Here is a 23,639-nt window from a genome sequence, read left to right as displayed (position 1 = left end):
AAACTCCCCCTGTTTACCCACTATACAATTCATTAGTGAACAGAAAAAAAGGAGGGGTCCATTAAAGCTGTTTTATAAGGCTTATGGAAAAATATCTACCGGTGGGATGCTGGGATCGTAGCAAGTGGCATTTTTGCAGACTACGACTACGAACAACTAGAAAAAATTATCAAAGTGCTCGTGTGATATTGAAGGGACTTTATCGCATTTTAGTGAGGCAGATCAGTAGGTATTCTACTAGCCAATTTTTCGCCCATCAGTAAGATCTTGTCCGGGGCTACCACATTCCCTTTGTCGGTATCCACTTCCGACGTCCAGTTTATCCGCAATTCGCGTTTAAAGTTTTGTTTGCCAATAGAGGTGCCACAACTTGTTGTTACATATGCCACATGTAACAACTCTATTGAAAATGGATCAAATCCAATGACCCCGTAGCTGTGTTGGTTTTTTAGTTCCCTTTTAGGTTTATTTGTGAACTAAGTCTCAACACATCCCACCCACCCGTTACGTCTGTTCTTTAGCCTTTTCCACAGCAGCCATAGTGCAACATAAAGGAATTAAGCAGTCTATTTGTTAACGTTGTCGAAAAAAAATTAAGGAAGAAACCGAGGAGGAAACGTAAACTTTGGGGTTCTGGAGGCGTCCCATACTAAGACTATCTATCCACTTTTTAATACAGTTCCAAATCAGCAATAATAAATAGAAACATAATTTAAACATCGGAATGATTAAATAAAACGATTTACAAGTTCTGAATCAACCTTAATCCACGACTACTGCAGGTTAAACTTTGCCTTGAATGTACCAACTTTTACTTCATACGATTTCAAGGATCGATTTTTGTTCAAAATCACGTGTTCTCCCAAGTTCAAAAACTGAACATCGTTTGGCTTTAATGGCCACATTAATGAAGGTAGGTATACAATTTTTAATCAAAGGCTACGCCTGTGTGCCAACAATTCCGATCAAGTGTACATGGTGCATTTGTTCTCGTTTTGTGTTGTTTTTTTCCGCTAACTCACATGTTGTGCATCAATATATTAACAGAGACGCGGATTTTTTTTTGGAGTTACAACTCCACCCTAAAAATGAAAGCTTTCCATTGTGACCAAAATGCTCTTCTCATTTTCACCCTTTTTATGCTGTTTGTGCACCAAGTTTCCCGGAATTTCAGTCCGATGAGGAACTAGCGTGCTACATTTATCGATGTTTTCCTTCCTGGTAGTTGATTAAAGGGGAGGAGAGGGAGGGGGTGCTCTTTACAGATAAAAATATAGAGACCGCTTGGAACACATTCAAAATGTACACTATATACTTACTGCAACAAGAATCAAGCCCTTAAATAAATTCTCACAATATTGCATTTTCCTTTTGTAAGTATCTTCCTACTACTCTTCATTTTCGAGGTTCACACTTAAGTATTCACATCGCCGGTAGATACGTGTCGCTCTTTGAGAGTACCCTCCTACTCCCGCTCTTCACATATTTGCACTGAAAGTTTTGACCACCAGTAGATGCGTCTCGTCCAGTCGTTCCACTTACGCTTTATAAGTAGGTATCCTCTTCGACACTTCGTTTTCGAGATATTCGCTCTTAAAGTTTTGACACCATCAATGGATTCGTAGTCGCCGAGGTTGTCGCATGTGTAAGATATGCACGTTTTACTTTCAGACACAGCATTTCGGAAAATAATTCATTGGGAACCCCATAATTTACATTAGAATTTAGAAGGTACAGAAATCTAAATTTGATAAATGTTAAAGCTGCGGAATTAGCGCTAAAGGTGGATGACACTGTGTTAGCGTAGCCGCAGACTAAGTTACAAAATGGATTTGTTTTTTGTATACATTTTACCTTGTAATATGAAAAATTGCTCTCTATTAGAAACTGCAAGACAAACGTTGATATCTACCTCGAGACCTACATCAAGAAGCGGGTCGGCACATTAGGGGTTGTTGCAGATCAGATTTATGATCTTTATCGGGAGCTCAACTGGGGTAAATTAAAGAACCATAATTCTTTTGCGGGTAAAATACTTAGATAAATTGTGCCAATATTTTACAATATTGTTGGCGTATATTTATGGATGCACAACAAAATGCAACTCTATTGCTGAAACGCTATTGCGAACTTCACACCCAGTAATGAACACAAATAGGTACCTACGAGAGAGAGGAACATGATTGACAATGGGGTGGTGGTGTGAAAATAAAAGAAATTAATATGACAATTGGCATATCTTAATATCCATACTTTCTACTTCCCCACAGAAGAGATCTACAAAGGGACATAATGGTGACACTGAAAATAGATGCACCTTGTTCTTGTTGCCAGTGTAAATTAGTTCAAGCATTTTCCAGCTAGGTACATAGAACTTGCGTTTCTCGGAAACCATTGGCGTATTATATTTTAAGCCTCATTAATTGCACTTAAAGCTTGTCTACTGTCGTAATTATATTTAAATTAAGCAACCTTAACCATGGGATTTTCTCGAATTTGCGTATGTTCCTTGACATTCAGTTGCGCCCGGTTGTTGCGTCTACTGAAAATGAAAATCGGGGTATCTTTGCTAGAGCTCATTTTCAATTTCCCATTAAGTTTGCAAGGTATTCGTCACTATTGTCAATTCTTGCGGACGCGCGTTTAAATGTAAAAATGCCTAAATTTGAATGAAAGTTAGTATGGTGTCGAGCTATTAAGCGTATTGAGGACAAAACAGAGCACAGAGCATCATCTGCATTATACGATTTATGCTGAGCACGTCTAAAAATTTGCTGACTATTTCCAGTTATTAAAATTCAGACCCTTTTCATAATAAAGGAGGAAATATCCTAAAAAAGCAACAGTGCGGCATCGTTAAAGTTCAAATGTTTCCAAATTTACTCTTCCAAACTTAGAAAAACTTGTAGTTTTCGATTTTTTTGGGAATAATTACTATTTTCATTTTATGAATTGATCCAACTCTCACAATTTATAGCCTAAACTCTTCTCGAACTTTCACTATTAATTGCAACGCGATTAAAGGGGAAAAAACCGGTAAAACTAAACCAACCAGGTCAAATATCCGTTGTTCAAAAGTACTTACCGTTGTAATTGTCGTATGCAGTTGGTATATATTCATGAGGAAACGTATCATTACTGTAAGAAACTGCCAAAGAAGTTTTTCCAACGGCCTTATCACCGACGAGCACACATTTTATTTTACATTTTTTATTTTCCTTTTCAACTTTTGTTTTTTTCTTTTTAAATAACATCGGAGTCGATTGTTCCTTTAATAAAGGCTGTTTGGTATAATTTAAAGTCGCCTGCGGTGTCATTTCAAAAACTCGTTCACAACTAACGCTCGTATTTGCCCGGCTTAAAAAATTCAAACAATGAAAGGATCAGCTGTTCTATTCGCGATCTGACTGGACGACGAACACCTAACTACTGTAATGGACAGACTCGTACTAAGATGAAAGCAAGGATACGAAAAGAAGATAAGAGAAATCGAGAGTATCTGATATATTACTATTTAAATGCCACGCTTACTGCCGCGACATCTACACTTCAGCAGGGGCAGTTTTGCAGAAATCTGGCATGCTGTATATAGTTGTACAGTATGCCCGGTTCTTGAGGTGATGGTAACTGTTTCTATTCTATTGGTTCGAATCGATTTTTCTCATACCAACTCGAGAAATGCCGCCAAATTTGATTAAGTAATGCATCTCATATATATGGTTATATTCAGTAGTACCTGTGAATTTCTGTAGGTAAATATTAGCGTTATTATTAGAACTTCTTTAAATAAGAAAAGTTACGTTAATTGTTCATTTTAGTCAACTTATTTTATTAGCGACAAGATATAAGTTGACAGTCTTTAAAATAAAAATGTTGCCTACGTTCTCATTTTCTACATAGCAATTCTGTTAAAAAAAATGATGATCTTTACAGAAGAATGTTGTGCTCCACCCTCCACCAGACCACCTTAAAGTAAATTTTAGATTTCTTCTCTCACAATTATTGTTAACCAATGTGCACCTATCTACAACTTGTTTCGTAGAATAAAAAGCTACCAGCCGAAGCTGAATGCAAACTCATATTTTGAGACCAATGCACAAACAAATTGACAACCAAACTGCATATCATTTGTTAATTACGGTACCATGACAGTTAATTTTTCAAGATCTACCACAGAACCCACAGAACTTACTCCGCCATTCGACATTTATTAAGAAATTTTTCCTTTAAGCTAAACTTAAATCCTGCTTACTTTGTTTTCATTTTCGTAATTTTTTGCGTAGTTATTTAATACCTATAGTATACTCGATTTTTATTCACTCCAATAACTTGCTGCACTCGTTATCTCAATATCGCTCGTGTCGCACACGTCAACCTCGTGACTAATAAGCGTCATAACATACTCGTATAATAATATACTATTCAATTCCAGAGATCATGGTGAAATTTTACAATAACCCATCAAACGCCTTTTTTGAGCTCCTTAACTTTTTCTTTTAGAGATTAACTTTCCTGTTTTCTTCTTCTCTTCTTTTTGCTGTTGCACTTGTTTCTCCTACATGTTCAGTGGATTCTTCCACCCCTTCTTACCTTGCATGGCGGCGCTGCAGAATCGAGCCGTGTGAAGGGGTCAATGGTCATGCTACCAGCCGCACGCCTTTGCGTAGCGTAAAAGTCCGCAACAAGTCGCACGTATGAAGCAGGCGTCCATCTCGGCGTCCATATAAAACAATGTTTCGATACCATACTCTGCAACGCTTCAAAAACGTCCTTTGGGTATCCATTTTTCCTTCTCTAACTCGAAATGGGGTGTAATGATAATCCACGTTTAAGAACTTAAAACCTTCCCCATACAATTCAATTGATTCAAAAATTATAATGTTGAAAAATAAGGCTAAGGCGACATGTTTCGGCTAACAAGCCATCATCAGGCCCTAAAAGTTCGGCTTGGTTCTTATAAAATTTGTTAATGCCGAACTTTTAGGGCCAGATGATGTCTTGTTAGCCGAAACATGTCGCCTTAGCCTTATTTTTCAACATTAAATTTTTGAATAAATTGAATTTTATGGGGAAGGTTTTAAGTTCTTAAACGTGAACTTCAAAAACGTGTCGTAAGAAAGGATTTAAAACTCACATATCCAGGTGATGTCCTTGACCATATTTTAGTTACAATTAACAGTCCATGTACTGTATGGTCTAAGGCTGAAATTCATGCCTCACCAAAGAAACGGTGAATAAAAGGCGTGCATCGATAGCAAAAATTCAGTTTACTTCTGTTCCTCATAGAGGAGAAGGCCCTAATACCTATTACTGCCTACTTACTAAACTTCAATATGTTGCCATTCAAAAAGACCACAAAACAATATTTATTCCTTCAGCAATTACATATTAAAACTGCGTTTAGATCCTGAAGATTGAATACCTATGCACCAAAACCGATTTCAGGCCATTTTCATTTCCTTTTGCGAATTCGTATCATGGGCGTCAGCAGAACGTTATCCCTGTTAGCCCTTCACTAGATACGCCCATGATCAGCGTATAATTTTGTTTGACATAACCTCAAAATTGAAAGGTCAATAACCCGTAATGGCGACATAATTGTAAACACTAACCAGTTCAAATTTAAATGGACAATTATCAGGATTACTTTGTGTAAGTTGCATAAATAATTGCTAAAATTCCTTGTTTCTGGGTCAATTAAATGGGTACGAATTCAACTTTCTAATTTGATTACAGGTTATAAAAAGCATCGAGGGGCCTTCAGATTGTGTGCCATAGCATTTTAAAAAATGAGGTGAAAATGAAAAACTATATTTACCATGTAGCATTAACAGTGTGGCGTAAAAAGACATCTATGCTTATAGTGGCTTGTCTACTGGTCTTGTTGATGCTAGGGTTGCAGTTTTCTCAGTCGGAACAGGAGAATGCCAGATTTAAAGATGATAAAGACCAAACGCGCGCAGGAGATTTGGGACAGTTTGCCAATGTGAAGTTCTTGGAGTCTTTGGCAAAGCAAAGAAATGCGGGTAAACTTACGTTCAGTGACTCTTCGAACAAAGAGTCTCGAAAGGGGCTGCCCGAAAACGATAGGTCACAGCAAGAGTTGGAAAAGATGTTGGGTATACCGTTCGTCAACTTAGATGTTAAGAACCCCTATATTCCCAAACAACGTATTATACATCTTGATTTAAAAGGTGCACCTCCGAAAGTCGCTTATTTGAGGAAGATTTTTCCATTACTGAAGACTTTGGGCGCAACCGGGTTACTAATAGGTATACTTTATATCGCTGGCCATTCATTAATCTTGATCCTTGTAGAATATGAAGACATGTTTCCCTACAGTGGCATTCTAAAGGAGGTTAAAGCGGGAAATGCGTATTCTGTTGAGGATATCAATCAACTGCTGACAGCGGCCGAGGAGTCAAAGTTGGAGGTAATTCCTTTGATACAAACATTTGGACATTTGGAATTTGCGCTGAAGCATAATAATTGGAGTAAATTGCGAGAGGTTTCTGATAGTCCTCAAGCGTTGTGTCCCAATCGAAATGGCACTATGGAGTTTATTATGGAGATGTTGAAGCAGGTGAGAAATACCTATGTTTCTGGAGGTTCCTATGGCCCTTTGGGCTATGATTTTTTGAAAAATTAAAAAAATGTTTACTGTGTTTAATGCTTACTGATTATCAAAATAAGTGAATGTGGGCAATTTCGTGAGGGTTCTATGATTATTTGTGTTGATTTTTTTTCAAAAGTGTTTCTTTTCTAGGTGTTTCTTAGTTTCTACTGATTTTCAAACAGATGTTTGAGGTTAAAACAATTTCTTTTCAGGTTACTTGTGTTCTTTATCTTCAAAAATTAAAGGTAAGTATTTCTCTTTGCTGCTATGGCCATTTGCGCTATATTCATTTTCAACAATTTATTAAGATATGTTTCTGGACTGTTTCTACTATCTTTTAAAAAATAGGGTCGTTTCAGAAATAAAAAAAATACTTCTTTAATATTTGTAACGCTTTACTGTTTTAAAAAAAATAAACATTACCACTGTAAACAATTTTTTTATGGTCCTATGATTTTCTTTTGTGCTATATTAAAAAAATTTCCCTGTGTCTTTATGGGTAAGGTAAAGTGGGGTAAGTGCAAAATCGGGAAAAGTGCAATCATGGATTACTATTTACCATAGAATAACCTAAGACGTGATATTTTTGGTTGATTTGAAACATTTTGGTGTCCTCTGGAATGTAGCAAAGCCGCCGTATGTTTTACTCGCTTCTTTACCGACAGGTGGATTACAATGTAAAAACAGCTGTTTTAAGTCAGTCATAAAGTGGAACAGTGTGTCAGAAAAAAAGCGTGTAACGGTGTGTATATTGAAATTAATTTTGACTGAATATGTGCAAACACCATTAAAACCCTTGATTGAGATATGTAAGTATTATATTTGAAAAAGTTGCCATTTTTTAGCCATTTATTTACATGACTACATTTGCCCCGCCATAAAGGCTGTTAGGGAAAGTGCAATCAAGATGGCAAGGGAAAGAGCAATCACATGACTGCACTTTCCCACCTAAAGAAAATAATGTTACTATTTTGGGTATTGTTTCATTATTACAGCGTTCATTAAATACATGATGGTACGACACTACGTTCGTAAAACAACTAGGGGCACACAATATACTTCGGATACTCTCGAAATAGCAATTTCTGATGTTAGAAGGGGAGTTACAACACTAAGAAGAGCTGCAGAAACGTATAAAGTTCCATACAGTACCTTGCAAAGTTACATAAAGGGCAGACGTGGTAAAAAAAGCCAGACTGGTGGTCGTGCGCCTGCATTACCCATTGAGGAAGAAAGGAAATTGTCCGAATATTTGAAGATTATGGAGAAATGGGGAATGGAATTTGAGATTGGAAGATTTTATAGTGATCAGATTTGACCGAAAGGACACTGGCATCAAGTGCTATATTGGAAAGATCTTGGAAATTGAACATGAAAAAGATACCCTTTATTGCAGTTTCATGAGGTTAAAAAGGCACAACAATGGATCACATTCATATGTTTTTCCAGACAACGAAGATTTATGAAAAATCAGATTGTTCAAGTTTTAGACACGCCCCCAATCCGACGTGGGCATTATTATTTTAAAGACATTTTTCAATAATTTCTACTTCTAGTGTTTTTTTGATTTTTTTTATCGATTGCACTTTTATTTTGACTTCATTTAACTCTAATTTTGATGTCTATGTAGTTCACAAAGTTTAATAAAGTTTTCCTTAATATTCTCCCCTAATTCTTCTTGTTACATGTTTCCACACTTTGTACACTGTACTCTTATCAAGTGTTAAACAGCGATTATATATTAAAAAAAAATATATAAAAAATTTTAAAGCAAACCTCATGTGATGAAGATTATATTACACTTGCCCCGTCAATTTATACATATGCGTAAATGAGTCTAATAAGCCGTGGTTGCACTTTCCCACTTTGGCTGGGAAAGTGCAATCAGTCACAGGCCAAAATAAAAAAAATTATAACATACTTCTGTTTTGTGTTGTAAAGGAAATATGAGCCAAGTCAGTTAAACAACCTTACAAGGAATCAATATTAACTAAAAATCATTTTTTTAATCTTAAAACTGCACATGTTATACTTAATTGAAGTTGAACTATTAAAAAACATGGTCGCACTTACCCCACTTTACCTTATTTGCGTTACGGTTATTTGTGATTTAATTTTAAAAAAAATTTTTAACTGTAGGTAGGTATCTATTTCGCCCTTGATTTTTTCAACAAGTATTGAACTTACGTATACTGTTAGGCAATTCCTTTGTGGTTCTATGGTTATGTATTTGCGCTACAGTTACTTTCAAAAATTAACAATTTCTTTATGATGTTATTTATGGTATTTTTATTTTCAGAAACGAAAAGAAATTATTTCTTTGTGCTTCAAAGGCTATTTGTGATATGCCCCTTTTTAATAATAAAAAAAAGTTTCAAGGAGAGCAGTTCACCTGTCCTCAACATGTGACATTTCAAGGTGAACCGCTCACCTTGTCCTCAACATGTGACAATCATTTTATTTTTGCTCCACTTCCAATACGAGACTTCTATGTGACAGACCTTAAGCGTCCATAGGTTGGCATAATCTGACTTTTTGCCTGTAATTATGTTTTAATGTAACTGACCACATGTAAACCACATTGACATGGTCTTTCCCTAGTGCGGGCTAGCAGACATTCCCTTCGGCGTCCTAGCTTGGCACCAACGATGTTTAATTTTTAATGATTTTTGTTTTGATAATGGCCTGTTCTTAACCAGACCGAAACATCTGTCAGCCAACTGATTCTGCAACATTCGTAATTACTACAGCAGAAATATAAATTAATTGGGGAAGACAGCATCTTGTTTTATTAATATTTCAACCCAATTTGAGAGTACGGAATTCAGAACGTCTTTATAATAGGCTTTGCATTTGGATTTTGCAGGTACCAACTTTTTCTGCTTCTGTAACAAGCCACAGAATGAATGGACGAAGTCATTTTCTTTACAAAGATGGTGATTTTTATAACCAATCGTTAAGTAATATTTTCATGGCAATCATGGAATTACGAATAATCAGCCCAGTTAATTAGAAAAAACCCCATCGTGTCTTGAAACTCGTTGCGCGTGCTTTAAATACTTGATTATACACGTCTTGTTTCTTAATATACTATACTACAAATAAGATGTATGTTATTGTCCATTTTTACATGTAGCATAAACTAGTTCAACAGTATGTCCTAGTTTGAGCAACATCTTCAATTAATATTTACAAATGAGATCCCATTTGTTAAAACGAACTTTTTATACATTTCAATACAATAAAAGTAAACATTTTTTTCTTTTTAAACAAATGCACAATCTTCCTTCGCAATTTGTTTAAAATAAACAGGCACTTATCATTTGAGTGCCAAGCGAAGTTTAGGAACGCTTGCGAGTATCTTGGAAAGTGCTTATTTCAAGGTTCAGGAAAATTGACCAAACTTGGAGCATTTGGAGCTGATAACATTTGCAACGCCCTGAGTATCTTTCAATGCTGGAATATGTGACAAACTGCAAAAAATGATATGGTGGTGCTACTGTTTCTTCTTAGAAGTTGCAGCAATGTCTCAGAACTTTATAAAGTATTTTGTAAATTGTTAAAAACTCAAAAATCGCGAATCGTCGGGCACTTCGGAAAACCGCGCAAACAACCTAAAATGATACTTAATCTTCTTTTTATAGATGCTGGAACTACATCCTAAAATCAGCTACTTGCACATCGGATGCGATGAAGTGTTCCAAATGGGCGAATGCGAGATATGTCGGTTAGAGCTGCACGAGAATCTTTTTCTGAGGCACGTCTCGAATGTGGCGAATCTCGTCCGCAAACATTGGCCACACTTGAGACTGATAATATGGGACGACATGCTTCGTCACCTAAGCCAACAGAGCTTGCAAGATTTCGGGTTGGGGGAACTGGTAGAGCCAATGGTGTGGGTTTACGCTGAGGATATATACAGATTTGTGCAGTCGCCCGTATGGGACAAGTACGCGAGTGTCTTCAAAACCGCATGGACCGCATCAGCCTTCAAAGGTGCTTTCGGTGAAAGTTTATACGTACCTGACGCACGAAGGCATCTCGAAAATAATTTGAGATGGCTGGACGTGATGTCACAGCAAAATCAGCTGTTTAAGCAGGGTCTCTCGGGTATTATTTTGACAGGGTGGCAGAGGTATGATCACTTTGCCATACTTTGTGAGTTATTCCCCGCATCCCTTCCGTCGCTCTCTCTAAATTTGCTAGCAGTTTCCACTGGATACTTTAACTTGTCACTCAAAAATCGTTTACTATCCGCTTTAAGTTGTCCCGAGCACGGATCAGGTCGTCCCACTCCATTTATCGCGTTAGAAGCCGATCCCCATTTATGGGACAAAATGGGCAGGTGCATGTTTCCGGGCAGCCCGGTGTTTAGATTAATGTACCGCTTGCACAATACCGAAAACGAGGTGGTGGAATATTTGAAGGTCACACAGCAGCAGAAAGGTTGGCTAACTGCTTACAATGTAAGACGTAATTATAGCCTTCCTTTGCGCATTGACGAGTTGACCTCAGATTTACCACGAATATATCATAGTTTACTTGCGTTAAATCGAGCCGTCGTCGATAGCATGAATGATATATTTGATCATTATACTATCGGCGAGTGGATAGAGCAGAGAATATATCCTTATATAGTCGAGTTAGAAAAAATACAAAATCAAACTACCATTTTAAAAACTGTTAATTCTTGGCCTTCTAGACCATTACCGCCTTTAAAAGATTTACAGAGATTAGGAGTAACCTTACCTGAGAATTAGTAAGTATTACGTGTTTGAAGTCTGAAATGCTCTCTTTGTTGTTTGTGTGAATCCTTGTTATACATTATTATCGTTTACATCAAGCAAGAGCCAATGGAAATATCAAAATTGCTTATTTAAGTGCGCAGGCAGCTTCCGGTATTAATAACTATAACTTATGTGCCAACTTTTTTGATATTTCTGTGGATTATGTAAAGTATTATATGTGTATTTTCACAACAAAATTTAAAGGCTGATGTGGCTGTTTTTAGTTTTAATTTATTTATTTAGTTACCCTTATAGGGATTGCTCAGAAACCTCCGTAAGATGAGATAATATTATGATCTTGAACACTACTATAGCTTTGTATTTAGATTGTGATGCTTATCCTAGTTTTAGCAATACAATTGTTCCCTTAAATCGGTTTTCGAATTTGTACCCAACTTACTGTATTTTCCATGATTACAGCGAACTTTTGACAAACAAATTGGATTCCTTTCTTTCTTGATATCATAGCCAAAATTCCATTTTCAATACATCCAAAAACCAACCGCATTAACTGTGTGTATTTTTTGTGATTATTCCTGTGACCCCACGTTGGGCGCCAATTAATACTGCTGGTTGCAATAGAATGCAGTCTAGTACACCACCCACAAAACACCTATCCAGCTAGCCCAAACAAATCAAAATTAAAACATAATTTATCCTTGTACACTTCCTGCATCTGCTACAAAAAATTCCAATATTGACTTAAAATTTCGATCAACTTTTGAAAATTACAAATATTTTATTACAGTAGAAGTATCAACACCTGAAATAAATCTACGCGAGAAGGTAAATCAGACATAAAAACTATCCGGGTCGCACATTGGGTTCGAATAAACAGACAATTGGCAATGACAAAAATTTATTCCAAAACACATGAAATGAAAATTAAACAAAATTTCTGAAATAAAAAGAAGGATTGTTGTTGTTTGGACGAATTACCCCGCACATAGGCGGTCGACAAAAGAAATAAGAAAATCTTACAATTAGTTTTTCTTAATCTGATAATAATCGTAATAATCTGGTCTTTCAACGATTTGCGATAAACAAGACGCACTGTGCCTCTGAACCTCACTTTAATACGCAAACTTGATGGTAAACGAAGTGGCTTGTAGAATAACGATAAAAATTATTATTAAGGGCTGTACGAACGGTATAACGTTATAACTTTTTAAACAGCAAAAGAACCTCAACAGACTGCCTCACTTAGTGCTGTGGGCTCCAGCAAAAGAACCTCAACAGACTGCCTCACTTAGTGCTGTGGGCTCCATGTTGTGTACTACCATATTTAATAATAATCCTACTTTCAAAACGATTACATATCAAAAGTACAAAATACAGGAATTTTGAGCTCTGAAATCGACTACCTTAATTAATTTTATAGCTTCCGTGACTTGAGGTTTCTGGGCATTCATTGTTGTACAATTGCTTTAAGTGATTACGAAAGATTCAGCGTTACTTCTGTAAACATTTTACGGGTTGGAACATTGCATGGAGCTAAACGAACAAACACTAAGCACTTATGGTTAATTTAGCCATTTCTTTTCCTAAATCTTAAGGTTGTAATAGACAGAAGCAGAGTGTAACGTTTTGCAACCTTATGAATCTTTCTAAAACATTTTTAGCAATACATAAATTTACACAAAATACTCTTCCCAGAAAAAGACAAAAGGACTGATTTTTCTAATACTTTTCTTCTTTTTCTTAAGTATAGTATCCATAGCTACATTATTTTTATGTTAATATTGTCCTATCAGTAATATTATGATGTAAGATAAGTTGTGTGTTAAATTGCAGTTTCTACAATTAGTTGTTACTGTTTTCATGATCTTCCTTCTGAAATTGTCCCGCATAATTCTTCCGTAGTTTATATTGATAAGTACAGTACAGTGAGTAAACTTTCACTCGGAACTTACAAATCGCTCATGTTCAATTCTTAAATATACAAGATATGCAACAAATCTTTTCAATTTGTCAATAAACGCAAATATCTGAATTATTTATTAAATTAATAATTATATTCTCTAATTTTTGAGTAAGGTGGGTTGCATAACCGTCATTGACATGTATATTTTGTAATTGAACACTTCTAAGATTGAACATAAGAGTTAATACCTATGTATTCAGGAGATTTGTATGTTCAGAAAAAATTTACACACTGTATATTATACTCTTTTGAAAGTGATGATTTTATAGTCATTGCCTTTTGTAAATTACACATAACACTCATCGTTGAGGCTCTGAGTAAATTTCCAGTGTTTTAAGTATTACCAAGTAAATAATACGTTATAGTCTAGTGTTATTTTTAGCCTTGTAAGTATTATTGTACAAGATCTGTGTTAAGATTGGTAGCTACGACTTTATGAAAGAAAAAAATAATAAATTTTAACAAAGAAAATATATAGGTAAATTATAATAATTAGCAATCTGTTTATGTATACTTGACAAAATTCTAATTCATTGCACATTTGTATTTCAACCTCATAGTGAGTAAAGAGTTTTAATAGACATATTGAGTGATTGAAACGTTACAATTTTGTATTAAAATAAACCTAATGACACGCTTCTCTTTTTTATTTCTTCACCTCTACATTTTTCTTAGTTTTAGTAACTTTTCTAATCGGTTTAAATTCTGGAATTAAGTATTTTTAATTTACTTAATTAATAATAATAATTTTATTAGAATACTAATGAGCGTCTCTCTCTCGCTTCCTTTCTTTCTTTCTCTACCTTCTCCTTTTATGTGTTCTGGCACGTGGTTGTGATATTGCAATTAATTGTTGGAAATATGTGCCCACTTCCACGATAAACGGCGGAAATAAATTAAGGTGTCAGTAATTGAAATATTTTTAATTGACATACATTTCCAGTTTAATGACTTTCCTTCCGTCCTTTCGCATGTAAGTTAGATATATGTAACGCTTAAAACTTCTTCTGGGGCATGGTCTGTTGGTGTACCAAATGCTACAATAATGATATGAGATGAGTATGATTTGTTTGATTTCGGTGGCACCGAGCTGGTGTGCCCCAGCACACGTCTAACTTTCGTGCGTAGCGTTGAATTCTTTTGTCTCGTTTTCCGCGCGTATTTATATACGTGACTTTGAATTGGGGCAGCGCCTGCAACACAATATGAAAGGTTCACAGATTTTTAAAGGGGGCATAAAAAACTATCCAAAACGAATTGTTAGATACAGGGTTAGATATAAATAATGTAAATTTATTAGGAAATATTAAAAGAAATTCAATAATAATAACGTCTTTATTAGCATGAACATAAAATAACTACAGTACAAAAAAAGAAACTAAACATCATAATTTAATATCAAATGCACATGCTAAAGGCGCAGTTCACAGGGCGCAATATGCATTCATTGCTTTGTAGGCCCACAGATACCTCTAATCATCAGTAAATGGTTGTTCCTCGATACGTGTTTAATAGACTGTGTCTGATAACAATAAATCGAGCAATAAATATAAGACAAATTATGTATTCGTTGTTACGCGCATCAATCTAATTTAATTATTAAACGAGCGGCGCAGTCGAGGGCGCAGTGCAACAGAAAAGTAAAAATTGTCATTGCAATTTGCAGTCATTTTCAAATTTTTTTTGCTCGGGCGCCAAAACGAACGACAATACTCGAGAAAATAGTTTTACGTTCTGCTTCTAGACCACTGAACGCATTCGCAAACTTGTCCAGTATCCAGAATTTTGACAATAAAGTCAACAACGGCCTTTCAGACTTCAAAAATAGAAGAATGTGTATTATGTACAGGGTGTAAATCGAAAAGTGGAACATAGGCGTTTAACATGGGAAATTACTTTTTCTTTGCGCAAACATTTCCTAATTATTTTACGCAAAAATACTTCAAATAAAAGTTATAGAGATATAAATTCTGCATCTAAATCATGTGAAACGATTATTCTACCTCTTCTTGTACGCGAAAAAATTAATTATAAAGATTCTGTTTTCACGAGTTTTTTGTCTGTAGCCACGGACTATGTTTTTCTTTTATCATAGTCCATGGCTATAGTAGGTAAGATTTTACTTGTGTCCAACCTCTTTCAATTTCAAAGAATAAAATGATTACTACCTGTAAACACTTTTTAAACACAACAAACTCTAGACCCGCCATTCTACTCCAACCGAATCCTGTTAATTGCTCACATTCCCCCCAAATTTCGTTATGAAAAATTCCCTGGTTTACGGCATCTGTTCAGAACGGTCGAATCGAAATAATTTTGCTTCAGATGTAAAGGTGTGTTGCCTAACCATAGGGGTAGATTATCACAATATTGTTATGCAAACTACATGGAGGTGCCGTTTCTCTCCAAATTGAAACAATGCCGAAGATGAGAGAGAGGCAGCGAGCCACCTTGTAGAGTAGAAATACGTATTGCTAATGTTCGCCAAAATTATGGAAATGGTAATCGGAAGTCGGAACATCCTGTACATAGTGTATTTCATAGGATCTGGGTATTTTATTTAAAATGGACACAGAATGGGAAAATTTTGTCCTATGGTCATTTTAATGTTAGTTTTTCTTAAAGTAAATTTACTCGGTAATTGTTTGATTTAATTTTGAAGTAATTAATGGAGAAGAATTAATTAGTTTTGCAATGCCACGTAGGAGATAAGCAACGCAGGTGTTGATCAATTCAAGTGACGGAGCGGAGTTTCGAGTAGCGCCTGGGAAAAACGAGGTTGAATATATTAGTGAAAGTCGTTTCACTTTTATAGCTGGAATTAAGTGAATTGATATGTCAGAAATCACTGATACAAGTCCAAAAATTCCAGGGTAGAATACAAGGAAGCTGACATGGGGGGCATGGTAGTGGAAGAGAACTTCTCACCTAATTCAATTAAATTTTTAATTATTTTAATCTATATTTTTATTTCACCAAATAAAAAGATAATATATACAGACATAGTTCAATTTGAACTAGATTTGTTTTTGCACTATGTTCAACAGTATCTACAGTGAACTACAATATCTATTACTTTAATAAGAGCTCACACTTTACCATTAAAGTAAGCAATGCCAGAGAAATGAAAATTTGTCTTGGTAGCAAACCCTAACAGACTCGTGAAATATCCCATACAAAGACCTTAGAAAGTTAGTGTGGTAATCCGGGAACCATCATTACAATTGAATCTCTCTAATCTCATCTTTGCAAACGGACGGATGTGCAGTTAACTGAATTAATTCACTGTGATTGCTTGTTGTATCCAGAATTATGACATGCTGCTGTTTCAAGTCCATGCTAAACTGTTCAGATATTTTTATAGTACCATCAGATCCCAGTTCGTTTGTAAATGGAATAAATTGCGTGCTATAAGTCTCCTTGGTCGAATCTGAATGAAGCAAAGGTATGAGCTGTGTGACAGTCGAAATTGTGGCTTGTTCGTCAACAACTTTGTTCTCATCAGGAGTCTGAACTTGTTGTTTTAAGTGAATTTTGCGGTGCGCTGCCAACTGCCCGGATTGTGAGTAGCACTTATGGCACACTTTGCAAACGTAAGGTTTCTCGCCCGTATGAATTCTGATGTGACCTTTCAAAGTTCGTGCATCACCAAACGCTTTACTGCATATACTACAAATGTGATTTTTTATTCCTAAGTGAGTGCGTTTGTGAGCGGATAGATTACTTGACGTGTGGTAGCGTTTATTACATTGATCACAGCCGTATGGCTTCTCACCTGTGCAAATTTGTCAAAAAAATATCAACAATTGCAATACTAATACCTGTGTGCGATCGCAAATGAATATTTAAATCCGCCGCTCTAGCCACCTTTTTGCTGCAAATGTGACATTCAAATTTCTTTTCCCCTGTGTGTGTCATATTATGTGCAACAAGCGCACATCGACTAATGAAAGCCTTGGGGCAGGATTCGCAACTAAATGGCTTTTCGTGAGTGTGAGTCCTCTTGTGGATTGTCAAGTAGCTGCTTGTTGCATACGAAGCCCCACATATATTGCACTGGTATGGCTTTTCGCCTGTGTGAATGCGAGTGTGCGCAGTCAACACAAAAGAATGAGCAAACCGTTTACCTACAACACTTCAGCTTTGAAAATGAAATAGAATGCATTTGGTTTACAAACCACAAGTTTTACACTCGTATTTACGTTCTCCTGTATGAGTTTTGTTATGTGCAACTAAGCCATGGGGATCAGAAAAACGTTTCCCGCATACGTTACAAACAATTGGCTTTTCACCTGTGTGAATTCTCATGTGCACCTGTAAGTGATTCGGTTCGAAAAATCGGCGACCGCAAGTTGTACAAAGATGTCTCTTTTCGCCACCATGTATCCTCATGTGTTTTGTTAAATTTCCCGGAGCGGTAAATCCTTTGTCACACACTTTGCACACATGCGGCTTATAATCCTTATGTTGCCGTATATGCTCATTCAACTGCTTCATTACTAAAAATGAAAAGGTTTTATCAGGAAAATGGTACCAGACTTTGTGAGGTACGTCGAAATTTTTTTCCACACAGTTCACATTTCAGTTCATGTTTCATGAAATGAATTCGAAGTCCTCTGGAAGACTGAAACGTTCTCCTACACTTTTTACATGCATATTTCGTTTCCTTGTTCTCCTTCAGACCTTTTCCTTCATGCTTTTCTGACCAGTCCTTGTCTAAATTTTCGTCAATAAAAAGTTCGTCATCTGATGAAGGAATAGGAGATGACCAACGATTTCCTTCCTTTCTTTTTCGCCTCGATTTCCTCATTTTCTAAAGAGGATCTGTCTTTGAATCTAACATAAACATAAGAACTTACATAATTGCTCGCCACTACACTTTCAATTTGTCGTTCTTCTTTACTGGGCGCATCAGACTGTGACGGATTCGGATATACAAGAATCTGCCTTAACTTTTGTTCAGATAGCTTACATAATTCGAGAAAGTTGTTCGCATCATTTAGTTTGTCAATACAGCTTCGACATATAAAGTTTGGGAAACCGTCCATTTGCACTAGCTAAATAATAACATCAAAGTGCGTGTGTAAGAAGGTGAAACTGCTTACCTTGGTGTTGATTAAGCTTTCTATTAGGGTGTCGAAGGCATTTTCATATAAGTGACGAAGCTCCGCTGGTGGTTTTTCGTTGAAGCATATTCTACATATACTGTTTACATCTGCGAGAAAGGGAGCAGCATTTTCTTCCGCCATAATTTACAGTGTTATTAATATTTACAGTTCATAATAAGAGGTATATCAATCGCAAAAATAAATGATATAACCTCATTTTTAATTTAATAAATATGGGATCATTGGAACTACCTGTTGGGTACAAATAAACTATTGTCATCTTAGAAGCGGATATACCGGGTGGTGTTTACAGAGGGGCATGTAAAGCTGCGTTCTGACTTAGGACGAACGCAAATGAGGCATCAAGTGTGGACGCTGCACCGAGGCGCAGCCCGTAGCAATATGCTCAAACCATGCACCGAATAACCTCGAACCGATCTAAATGCTGGCGGTTACTCAAAGAATTCGTGCTCATGTATATCCACGAGGTATTCGATGCGGCCTCAGTTTGCCTCATTCGCATTCGTCTTCAAGTCAGTACGCAGCTTAATACCACCGTATAAGCACTGTTTTGAATAAACAATGGTCCTTAAGGTATATTATAATCGCACTGTACCAACAAGTTTGTTTTTATTTTGTACATGGTTTTTATCTATGATATAATGCTTTCTTCCACAATAGTTTCCATGCTGGTCTTGGTTTTCCTCTTCCTTATGCTATTTGTATCTTTGTTTGTTACACGTATTTTCCTGATTCGTTTCGTTTGGATTTCCATGGATTCTAATACTTTCACTCGTCGTAGGTATAAAGTATTTCACAGTCATGACCACATACTTCACTAGGTATCCCTGTTATCAGAAAACATTACCTTGAGATCCAGAAAGGTTCCTAGAGTCGGTAAGCAGCGATTTCAGTACCCAAGTTGAAAATTGACTCTGGACCGGCTCCGATTTGAATACTAGGGGACAGATCTATAGCAGTGTTACTGGCTCCTACACTTCGATGGATCAAACTGCAATGATTGTTTTGATATAAACGTCATCATCGAGTTTTATTTCAACTCGTTAGCCGAACCCATAGCTCGTCTTTTAAATCGTTTGTATTTCTTCAATTAAGTTTGTAGCTAATGGGTAATCCTTTTCAAGCAATTAGGTACACCAAATAATTTTCTTTGGTAATTAATAAGTACCTAGCTTCACTAACCAATTGATGCACGATCGAATTGATTTTGGTGCTGTGTAAATGTGAGCGCGTCTTCTCCTTTAGGGATTGCAACACGTTAATAAGCATCCAAACAGGGAACTTTCTTCTTATGCTCGCTATTTCTTCTTAAAGGTACAGTTAAGATTATTTTATGCTGGGATACTAGTACTCTCATTATCGGCGCCGTCAAGTATGTGATTGAAAAGACATTAAAGAACTAAACGGTCGCATTATACCAAACAAAATAGGGGCCAGAGTGTCCAAAAGAAGAGTTCTGGGGACTCTCCAGCGAACATGGTTACAGTCAGAGCGGGCAAGTGGATGAGCGAGGGGAAATGTATAGAGTGACAGTTAACATGGGGTAAAGGAGAATCATGGACTACTCTACTACCCGGATATGTATCTCAGTGGTAGAGCGTTGGGCTACACCGCCGGAAGGTCGGGTGTTCGAACCTGGGCTGAGGTACGATTTTTTCATTAGCGGCTTAGATCAGTTTCGAGCATTCTGCCGGCTACTCCCAATTAGGTTTTCCTGCAGTTTTCCTAATTGGTAAGGTAAATACCGGAGTAGTATAGAACAACTTAAGACCTGCACCTATAAAAGGCATTTATGCGGGCCATCCTATAACTGGGAACAAGCCAAGCCTGTAGAGGGCTCAAAACAAGAGAGGAAATATAAATAAATAAAAATAATTCCCTCATCCCGGAGACAATGCGGATGGGCCGGGGGCATGGGAATCCGTTTACGCAATTGCTAACGGGCGATGGGGAAAATGGGATGCATCTTCATAAGAGTGGGAAGCGTGAAAATGAAGACTGTGTGGACTACGTGACGACAAGGCACACACATTTTATCAATGCCCCAACGAATCACAGGGAGCGTGAGAAGCTAAACAAGGCCACTTGGTGGAGTAAACACCGCAAAACAGTGGGGCCAACTGAGAGGTTGATGTGCAAGGATAAGAGGACGTGGAATGCAATTGAAAAGTAGTGGTTGTGGGCGTTGTGGCCATCGGGGAAAGAGCTCAAGTGACAGGGTAATTGAAAGGAATCGAGTATCGACTACACAACGGGAAGACGCCATGGGCGATGACTGGTTTGTGGAGTGGAGCGTCATGGGGATTGGGAGAAGGGTTTAGTGGGTGCAATCACCACAATCTCCTTGCACCGGATTTTAACGTCAAGTGGGGGGGGGGGGGCGCGAAAGGCATTTCCCAATTCCCATATAATAAAAAAATAGGCGCGAGGGGGCAAATCTTACGCTGCTTTGGCAAATTCGCCACATTAACGGTTAGTTTTCCAAAGTGCTAGTTACTTACCTGATAGATAACGTACTATATGTGTAACTATCAATGCGATAAATGAAGTTCTCAATTTCTTTATGAGCCCGGACTGAATAATTGTAAATAGTTTCAGCCCGTGTTCATAATTTATTACATATTTACTTACCCCAAAAATTATAACTATCAAATTCAATGCTTCTATAGTTACCTCTATACCTATTCTGGTTAGTAGTTTAGTACCTACCTACCTATTACTTTTGCGTCTCGTACCGCAAAGGAAGTAATTGATCTGCAAAAGATTCAAGTGGAATTGGAGAGATAATTCACACAGATCAACTTAATAAAATTTATTGAAACAAAACATCTTTTAATAACGTATGTACATAATAAATTACATTAACTATGATAATAAATTACATAAACTAATTCATCAACGTTAGACTTATTTAGTAATTCTATACTGGACTAGAATGTTTCTTTTGTCATTAACATAGATCTTATAAGTGGATGGAATTAACTAGCTACTTAAGCAAGTGAATTGCTTATCAAATAAACGACTCTTATTACATAGTTTGATACTGATAAATACGTTAAGTCATCCATTATGCATGTGTTCTTCCGGTTGCTGGAGAAAGTTAGGTGACTATTGCTCTTAAAGAATCACGCGGTCATGACCAAATCTAAGAAAAGTAGTATCTATTTAAGGTTATTGTCGGTAGTCTTAAATCTTACAGTGAACATCTTTACAGTCTTTTTCTTTCTTCGCGATTGTGTATATGTATATATTTGTTACGTAATGCACATAGAGGTTGGAAAGGGTGTTGGGTTGCCATTACTCTTCTATAGGTGAGAAAGGGTCTTTTCGCTGTCATGGATGGAAGGGCCGGGGATCAGAAAGTTGTATATATTAAAGTCAATGGCGATCTACTGAATAGGTATAGAGTAGTGTAAAATACGAGTGGCAATGATACCTAATTGTTTCCAAGGACCAAGACTATTCATAGCTAATTAATCGATTATGTTGCTCGTGTTGCAGACGTACCGAAGTCATTAAACAGTAAAAGCAATTGCCTGCTCAGTCTAGAGTCGTATACATTACGTTAATTTCTAAGATATGTTCAGTGAGACGAACAGAATGGAAAAGCGTAAGGGCTGAATTGTCGACCTTGAACTTTGCGCAATTAAACTAAACTTTTAGCTATGCAACATGAAATGGCAACTCACTGAAACCGCGCCGGAAGTTCGAGGTTAACCGATTTTCCGACCTACGACTTTCATTGTGTACCTACCTACTAACAGAAGCAACAATCGTGAAGACGAGCTCACCCTACAAGGAAAAAGGTGGGCAAATCTGTAATGAACTATGGCGCAACCGAAATGAAAGATGAATGTAAGTTTAATTTATGGTGGAAAGATCAAAGCATAAATCGCGACGATCCGCATTAAATCTGACAAGTTTGTAAAGCTGTAAAGCGGGTCCTAAATTCGTGCAAGAAATAAGGTGGGGTGTAATATGCCAAATATTCTTAATAGGGGTAGATTCGGGTTAAGTAAATCTTTGAGAACATCCGTTTACGTGACATATCGACAACCTTCCATAGATAAATTTGACATCAAAACTTTGGCAATTAAGATTGATCTTTCGTAATATAGTCCACTATATACTGTTTGTCCTACATACAATATGAAAAATATTTACATCATCTCAACTCTCTCGTTTAACTAAAACAGGATAATGTTTCGGTATGGATAGGTACATGAAGAGGAATGGTACAAATAGGAACCTTTGATCCTTATATCTTTTATTGTCCTGACGAGTACTTTTAAAGTTCGTTTCTATAGCAATTTTGAAGTTGGTGCTTCTTCAATTCTTTCAGTATGCCACATTTTATTTAAATGACTGGTGAGCATTTAATTATTTGCCCATTTTTGTTTTTCCACTTCTTACATTGTATATTCAAATTTTATACGTAAATCAACCTGGGGTGAATAATAGACGTCCACAACCTCCGTTCCCCCATAAAAATGAATTATTTATGAATGGAGCAGCACATAGTTATAATAAAAAATATGGATAAACCTTTGGGTGGAACCTAAATCCGATTTTAAAAACGCCAGCAAATGCGGCCAATCCGAAGCCTGGGTAAAGCGTGAAGGAAAGTGAACGATAGTCCATCCTCAGTTCACTTCACAGACAGGACTAAGAAAGTTGATCGAATCATTTTTTTAATATTAACCAATCAAATTTCTTCATTCATTCAATTAACCGAACTGAGGTTAAACTATCGTGGCCCAAGTGGCTCAATAAAAAGAATTTGTATTTCTTTGTCCGTACCCATAATTTTGAACAAATAAAACGAGGTGTTACTGACTTGCCTCTGACGGCCTCTTCCTTAAAACACTTTCTTTACTAATTGAGAAGAAGGTTGACAGTAACGACTTTGTTAGGTCTTTTGGTAAATCCCATACCTAACGTTCTTACTGTAAGATTATGCCTACTGCATATAAATAATTACTACAAAATTTGTTAGCTACCTGGAATAGTTTAGTTTGTTTTAATTTGTCAAAAAAATCATTATATAAAATAAACACGTTCAATTTGCCTTGATCAATTTAATAATTAAAAGGAGCTTAGTTCAATCGTTTGCAACGTATTTGCGCAAAAAGATGATAAAATCAACATGGAAAAAAATCCTAAATTAGGAATTCCGAATACAT

The 23,639-nt window shown here is 36.5% G+C and overlaps 2 protein-coding genes across 3 annotated transcripts; one reads left to right on the top strand and one right to left on the bottom strand.

Moving 5' to 3' along the window:
* The first annotated feature begins 5,111 nt into the window (after positions 1 to 5,111).
* On the top strand, positions 5,112 to 12,618 carry LOC116182337 (hexosaminidase D-like). The gene is made up of 4 exons (XM_031502866.1): positions 5,112 to 5,652; positions 5,737 to 6,272; positions 6,318 to 6,583; positions 10,261 to 12,618. Exons 2-4 carry the CDS (start codon positions 5,801 to 5,803, stop codon positions 11,374 to 11,376), a joined length of 1,854 nt encoding a protein of 617 aa, XP_031358726.1. The 5' UTR covers positions 5,112 to 5,652; positions 5,737 to 5,800; the 3' UTR covers positions 11,377 to 12,618.
* Positions 12,619 to 16,281: 3,663 nt separating this feature from the next.
* LOC116182338 (zinc finger protein 501-like) lies at positions 16,282 to 18,673 on the bottom strand. Of its 2 annotated transcripts, XM_031502868.1 has the most exons (7): positions 18,433 to 18,672; positions 18,187 to 18,384; positions 17,879 to 18,140; positions 17,506 to 17,826; positions 17,149 to 17,454; positions 17,052 to 17,102; positions 16,827 to 16,996 (listed from the first exon to the last, which is right to left on the bottom strand). In XM_031502868.1, exons 1-7 carry the CDS (start codon positions 18,574 to 18,576, stop codon positions 16,959 to 16,961), a joined length of 1,320 nt encoding a protein of 439 aa, XP_031358728.1. In that variant the 5' UTR covers positions 18,577 to 18,672; the 3' UTR covers positions 16,827 to 16,958. The 2 variants fall into 2 exon arrangements, with proteins under 2 accessions (XP_031358727.1, XP_031358728.1); XM_031502867.1 differs by having other exon boundaries at positions 16,282 to 17,102; positions 18,433 to 18,673.
* Positions 18,674 to 23,639: the final 4,966 nt, after the last annotated feature.

Source organism: Photinus pyralis, unplaced genomic scaffold, assembly GCF_008802855.1.
Source record: "Photinus pyralis isolate 1611_PpyrPB1 unplaced genomic scaffold, Ppyr1.3 Ppyr1.4_unclustered_Scaffold4778, whole genome shotgun sequence".
NCBI classification, from domain to species: Eukaryota; Metazoa; Arthropoda; class Insecta; order Coleoptera; family Lampyridae; genus Photinus; species Photinus pyralis.
This window is presented reverse-complemented; position numbering and strand designations above follow the sequence as displayed.